The 7,338-nt window shown below is 39.3% G+C and overlaps 1 protein-coding gene across 1 annotated transcript; it reads right to left on the bottom strand.

Moving 5' to 3' along the window:
* Positions 1-3,047: 3,047 nt before the first annotated feature.
* Positions 3,048-7,177, bottom strand: LOC130502696 (uncharacterized). Its single transcript, XM_056997487.1, has 4 exons — positions 4,570-7,177; positions 4,351-4,476; positions 3,962-4,263; positions 3,048-3,874 (listed from the first exon to the last, which is right to left on the bottom strand). Exon 1 carries the CDS (start codon positions 6,810-6,812, stop codon positions 5,880-5,882), a length of 933 nt encoding a protein of 310 aa, XP_056853467.1. The 5' UTR covers positions 6,813-7,177; the 3' UTR covers positions 3,048-3,874; positions 3,962-4,263; positions 4,351-4,476; positions 4,570-5,879.
* Between the last annotated feature and the right edge of the window lie 161 nt (positions 7,178-7,338).

The following is a 7,338-nucleotide window of genomic DNA, read 5'->3' as shown; positions in this document are numbered from 1 at the left end:
TATTAAGCAAGCGAACTTTTTTATATTTACAAACATGGCGGTATATAGTGAACACATAAAGATATCACCAAACCCCCTTCAATCTTTAAACATTCCCCAAGCGGACTATTATATGAAATCATATTAATCCGGATATTTCCAATATTACCGTTTTCTGAATTATTATTCGGAAATTCTTGTGGTGATAAGTTATGTTTTTCAATCTACATATACCTTCCATCAAATAAAAAACCTGTGTAATCAAAGATACAAATATTACTTCCAAATATGCCTATATTACTTCGAAATTGTCAAAAGATGGTCCAAATAAATTAGTAAATTCATAGACAGTTAATTTTTGGTGATCTTTAAGTAAAAACCGGGGAAATAGCTTCCCTGGTTAGACATGTCTAAACCTGGTTCCGTTAACAATTTGCTTTAAATATATAAATTACATAAATCCCAAAATAGTTAGACCAGTAGTTCTGTTACGGACAGTAGAAAGACACGTTTTAACAACAAAGAAACGGTGCTAGATATTTTAGTTAGCCCCTTCTAGTTAAAGAAGAAGATTTCGTTTCAGGTTTTATAGATAATGATGAATTAAAATCATTATCAACCTGTTTTGTCATGTCAGACTGCGTAATGATGATTATAACAGTAGGTAGCCTGCAAGCATTTAATGCGGGGGATATGGTGTGATTCTCTGGTTTAATTTAGAACCAAAAAATGACCGGTTTCCAACAAATGTATTTTGCTATAAAAAGGTACATCCATTTACATCTACCGCTACACATAAGTAACCATCAAGTACAGAAAGAAGTTAAGCAAACCGGAGAAAACTCTGAGAAAACTGTAAGTATCTTTAAATTTCAGTTTTTAAAAAAAAAAATTATGGTTTGATATCGATGCCTTTTTAATAACTGAAAATCGAGGGTTTCTTTTACAATGACAATAGTGGCATTTTTGGGTTGGTGTTTTTTGACTACTCATTGTTGTATGAAAACAGATGGCTCGGCTAGTTGTTATATCCAAAGGAGAGTGGTCTAAATCGCAACAAGGTGTCTGGAGATTTGAAGAAGATGCTACGGTTATGTCTCACTCCATTCTGGTTAGGAGAAATGAAGAATATGCTTCCATAGATCTGAAAGTGCGTGGTCTCTTCAATCTTGGCCGACAATCACCACTTGTTGTCACTTTCCAACTCCCGCAATGGATGCTAGAACCTGATGGTGAAACATGTCCGCCTCACACAATGCGCACAAACGCCGACGTTGACATGCTGCTGAGCGTCCACGAGTGGAACACTGAACCAAAACTGTGTATAGTGAGTGGTCCCCAAGAAGTAGCAAAATACCACTACTTATGCAGGAGTCCGTTTGACATTGGTCGCTTCAGTTTCCTCCAAGAAGGTGTAACCGAGGAACAGCACCTCGCTATGATAAATGGTAAGTATATTAACTTTCAGACAAAATAGTCAGAAAAACCTGTATACTAGAGATTGATATCTATACATATTGCAGATATAATGAGTCGGGGGCGGCTGACGTGCAGCGAAGAGGTCATCAATGAATTTAATGACCCGGAGAAACTCATGCTTATGCATCGGTTTTCGTTGGAAGTTGATAAAGCCACAAACTCTCTAGACCTTAACGTTGGAGTCGACCCTGGAATGGGTGATCACATTGTGCCGATTGCTCCCACTCAACCCGTCGTCAACCAACCAATACAGGATACCAATCCATTTGGTATACTTGAAGATAACGGTAGTATATGTATTCTTACCTATGGTTACATTTGATATCCAATACCCACTACAATTATATGCTTAATGTAGAAGGAAGTAACGAAATATATGTAAAATGCAGCGAGGATTTCTCCAGTATCAGTCTTGAGAACTGCTTACGATCCCTCAACCTACAGTGGGATTAGTGGTGGATACGTTTCCTATGATCAAGCTCGGTACTGGGCGATGAGAGACAGCTATTATGAAAGCCTAATGGCATCAAGTTACGCGCTACAACTAGGCCGGATATATGGGGTTCCTGGCTCTGAATTTACTGGATATGTTCCCAGCGATCTCAACATAGTCAATTCAGGGGAGCAGGAAATCCCTCAATACCAAGCTCAAGTGGATGTATCTTCCACTGCCTCGTCAACTGAGTTCAATACCGGGCTTCAACTGGGAGGTCAGATCAACAACTCTACACTAGGAAATGGTAGAGGCCATGGTCAAGTTATATCTGAGATAGGTTTGTCGCTCTCAGCCAAAATATAGAAAACCTGGATAATGCCTTGTTATAACCGTTATTTTATTTGATATCCGGTTTTATACTGTGTAAATTGTAATTTAAGCTTTCTCGTTCATCACTGTAATTACATAGGTGAACCATCGAGGCGGGTGTTTGGTGAGGTTAACATAAAGCAAGAGGTGAAAGACGAGACTGAAGTGACGACTCAGGGTGGACAGAGAAATGCAGATGATGCAGTTGAAGGAACTCCCGGTGAAAAAGCCGGAGGCATTTGATGAAATTAAAGTATGGTTGGTTTGGAGTCTGGAAGATCAGTAGCAGTTATGTGTTTATAAATAACAGTGAACGCATGGAAGGTGTCCTTTTTAGGAGTTTCTATATTGGTTGCTTGTAAGATAAACTTTATCTACTATCTGTCCCTGCTTTGTAAGATAAACGTTATCTTATTTTGGGGTGTTTGTAAGATGTGGTAGTATGGGTTCATGTAATATGGTAACTCGTCTGTAACATAAATTAAGAACGTTTTCAATGTGAAATAGTTTGTTTCCCTTATCTGATTTGGATCGGGTGTTATAACAATCTATTGAAGAAGTTACTTAAGAATAAAACCGGTTTTACAATATCCTCTACCTTCAATTCGAAGGAATAACCGGTATTTCAGGATTTTCCTATTTAATATTGCAACGATTGACCGTTTTATCTTTCAACCTCCTAATCTTGGATGCTTTTAACATAACATCAAATGGTTTTAATACTAGATAACAGAAACTGATAAACTTATAAAGGTAAATAAGCATTATCCTGGTTGACATAAATAAGCATTACATAGCAGTAACATATAATATTAGATCCTCAGTAAAAAAGAAAGTCGTCCTACAACTTGGCATGAAACTCGTATATCATAACAGCCGCTCTATGTGCTTCATCGGTGATAATTGACGGAGTTATCCCACGGCATGGGTCAGAACCAAACAAGGAATGTGTTTGAATCAGGAGGGTTGCTGTGATAGCCGCTTCGCCAGGGTTTTCATTCTTGGCAACACCTTGAATCCTTTCTACAATCAGGGGAGTATCAACACCCGCAATAGATATGGAAGATTGTTTTACCAGTAGAGGAAACATTTCTGAGATAGGCAGAAGAGATTGCCGAAGTGCAGAATCCTCGTTTAAGTCAGGGTTGCAATCAAAAACATAAAGCTTTGATGCACTGAAATCCAGACATAATCCTATCCAGTGCTCTTTTCTGATGCATATTGGAAAGTAAAAACGGGTTCCAGGGGTAAAAGCCTGACAGCTATTAGCGAGCCCATCTACTAGACTCTTGCTGAATAGGAAAGCACCCTTATTCTTTTGCTTCTTGAATTTTGCATGGTTCCTACACAACAATGCTGCAAACCGACTGTCCAGAAACGCAGCACTTATGTCCACTTTACCGATACAATGATTATCGAAGGTGGATCGGACAACCCTCATAAGAATATCTACGACCTGAATTTACAGTTAGCTGGTGTCATAAATATACTCCACTTCTCCGTAGATCAGTTTTAAAATAATAACTTGCCTTGCCAGGTAACAAACGAGTTCTGTCCGCTATATCAATAAGGTCTTTATGGGTAACCGAGAGTCCACCAACGTTTATAAAACTGCAATAAAAAGGCTTTACTATATTATTCTACCAATCCACATGTCAAAATATATGAAATATTTCTGATGGATAAAATGAAATTTACCAAGGTTTCTTAAGTAGTGTGGACAGTCGAGCATACTTGTCACGAACAACCGACATATCATAATAGCTACCCCCACAAAGTTGACCTTCTCGAGCACGATTAAGTATGCTACTCCCGCACTGGTAACCGCTAAGTAAATACTGTGGGACTGTCTTGATACGCTTGCTTTTTCGAGAGAGGAAAGTATCTAGATGCGTCTCCAAACCATGATGAGTATTATTCTCTCCCATCTGATCGTGTTCACGCGAGGGTAAAGCATCTTTCTCTTGAGTCAGGCCCAAAGAGAAAGATGGTTGATCGAACTGCAATATCATATATGTGTTAATATTGTTATGACTGCGCTTGTCATAAATTGAGCATTATAATCAAGAAGAGGTCGGAGACCATACATCTGATCTAAGGCGATCCTCCGTTCCGCTGTGCCCCGATAGTGTACTCATTTGAGGTCTGCTATCTCCGACATTCACGTTTGTAGCGGCATAAGCGAGATTTTGTTTCGACTGCCATTTTTGGACCTTCGATTAAATAATGTTATACATCATGTTAAACATAAGGCTTCTCATATTAGTAACAAAAGGTAGTGCTGGGGGTAACTACTCTATACTTACGGGGGCAAACAGTTTTGATCCTGAGGAAGCTTCGTTGTTAAATTCAAAAAGAGGAGTACGTCGAGGAATGGTATTTTTATCTTGATGGGCGAGTACGAGGGTCCCCTTTAAAATAAAAGATATTATGAAGGTAGCAACATTTTGATAAATATCTGTAACCCAAATCAACATATGTAGTAAGTTACAAAATTTAATATAGACATACTTACATTAAGTTCCGGACGAGATATAGACCTGAGTTGATGTTTGCTTTCACCCAGCTTACCACCGGTTGGTAGTGAAGAGATTTCGTCTTGACCACGTCCGTCGGAAACCTAAAAAGTGAAATCGGAATACACTAATTGAAACCGGTAACACACTTATAATTATGGATTTAATATATGTTTACTCAATCTATATGATGAGGCAATCATGAAGCCGGATTTATCTTCAAATAGCCGGTGATTTCTTTCTTACAAATAACCGGTTATGCACTACAGGAAGATTCTTACAGGTGGTTGGTTGGGTGATCCAGGAGGAGTTGAATAATGACTGAGATTTTCCAACACATTAGCGATCACCCTGTTATTCTCGTCATCACCTTCCACTGCAGGTTGGTTGGAACAAGGTGGGATAGATGCATTGGAAGAAGACGGATTGATTGGGTGACACTCTGAAGCAGCATGCCCATTACCGGCCTCGCTTCGACCGGTTAGTTGTTTCGAAGAACTTGGCTTCGAGACATGACCATCTGACAGGATGATATTGTGACACCCTGAAACCTCATGTGCATGACCCTGGGCAAGTGAAACCAGAATTTCCGATTTCATTTGCTTTATCATTCCAGACACAGTGGCTAGAACGTCATCTTTGTACTGTACAGATGACAAAGCTAACTGTTTCATGGAGTCAATGCCAGACGACACTTTGCCTTCGATCCGCTGGAGCTCAGGTTTGAGAAGGGAAAGCACAATTGGTGAAATTTTATCTTCTTCTGCTTCTATGCTCTGTTTCTCCTTCCCTCGGGTCTGCTTCTTCTTGCCATTTGGTTTGGAGTCTTCCCGCATCTTCTCAACATCAGATTTTGTTACTCCACCTTTGAACATATCTTTGGAGAACACAAACTTTTGAAATATAAGCTTCAAAAGGTTGTCAACTTTGATATCAAACACCTCGTCTGGCCAACCCAAAACAGAATCATTGAGTGGCCGATGAGGATCTTCGGGGATAATGCTGTTCACAACAGCCTACACAACATGGAAGTATCCAATTCCGGTTAAATAATTACTACAAGCACGATTAATATAGGTAATAATATTAGTACTAATTATTCAGTTAAATATGATGTTTACCTCCGATTTTCTGTCTACTTCCCTTGCGTGGGCAGGATTCAAAGTCTTCCTCCTTGCCTTGCTAACAGGGGACTCTATTTCATCATCATCACTTTCCGATTCGGAAGAAGAACACGCATCCTGAACCACTTCTGTCAAAGCAGGGACAGCTTCAACAATTACAAGCTGGAGAGCTAGAGCAAAGCCTTTAAGCGCAATGGTATCTTGAGACAAGGATATCTCATCCCTTTTTTTGATACTGGTCATCAGCATATCGAATGCAATACGACCCCATGGAAAAGACAAAAACTCTTCTATGTCTCCAAGTAGCTCAGCGTACTCCTTTAGCATTTTCATCTTAAGATTTGTTGACAGCAACACAGATGAAACTATTGCAAGGCATGCCAATTTCATCCGGATATCTGGATCTGTAACCGTTTTTTTTCGTAGCATCTTCACAGCCTGAGATACTCGCATTTCTTCCATACTCCCAAATAGTTCGGGCCAATAAGGTTTCTCGTTGATATTCTTCTTCTTCATCTTCTGCTTTTTGGGGATTTCACCGCAAGGAAGCCCAGTGACTATGGCAAACTCCCTCAATGAAAACCTAATAGGATTTCCGGCAAACCGAAACCAAGCTTCGTGTTTTTTTTCGACCTTCAACTGTCGAGATAGTAGATATCTAGCAAATCTACCAGAAAATGCAGGTTTTTCGGCTATCTCGATGAGTTTACCAAACGACGACTCTCTCAGGTACTGGATCTCAGCTTCGTTGAGAGCATTAAGTATGGTGTTTATTGCTCGAGAAGACTGGTAAGTAAGCACTCTGACGCCGACTGGTTCCTCGCCATCCGCAAAAACCATCTGAGGTAACTCAACTTCGGGTTCTTCCACGAGATCTTCATGGTAATCGACTATTCTCGAAGAAACCATTTTGATTTTAGAGAAAACAGATTTTTTAGAAACGTCTATGAGCGATTTGTAGAGAAAACAGAGGTTGGTGGCAAATAAATAAGACCTGAGATTTAGTTTCAAAAATCACATATGTTGTAGAACGAAAGTCTGAACGAAAAAATCTAGGGGTCTTTGCACTTTTAACACTTATAGATATTTCAACACCTTATGTTCTTTGCATAATTATCTTTTCCTTTATGCAACCGCCTCAACCTGTTGTGACGTCAGTAATTTGACAGGCGCATGTGCTCCACTCTTTTATCAAATGAGGGATAGTTCTGGGATTACCGAAATTGCTACAGCCCTTTTACCACCTAGCTAATATCTAGACGAAACTTTACCATCTAGTGCAAATTCCCTAAAATGAAAGAAAACAAAAATAATAGTACTATATAAAAGAATATACCTCTTTGGAGACTCACTATACCACTAAAAAAACATACACCACTTTTGTTATTATAAATACATGCAGCTTTTCATTCGACTCGACCGACACTTGTGATGT

Source organism: Raphanus sativus, unplaced genomic scaffold (assembly GCF_000801105.2).
Source record: "Raphanus sativus cultivar WK10039 unplaced genomic scaffold, ASM80110v3 Scaffold0664, whole genome shotgun sequence".
NCBI classification, from domain to species: Eukaryota; Viridiplantae; Streptophyta; class Magnoliopsida; order Brassicales; family Brassicaceae; genus Raphanus; species Raphanus sativus.
The sequence above is the reverse complement of the archived record's forward strand: the minus strand, read 5'-3'. Positions and strand labels throughout refer to the sequence as shown.

Bases quoted from the DNA above. Each gene is read 5' to 3' on its own strand.
- LOC130502696 (XM_056997487.1), bottom strand. From the start codon at position 6,812: ATGGTTTCTTCGAGAATAGTCGATTACCATGAAGATCTCGTGGAAGAA.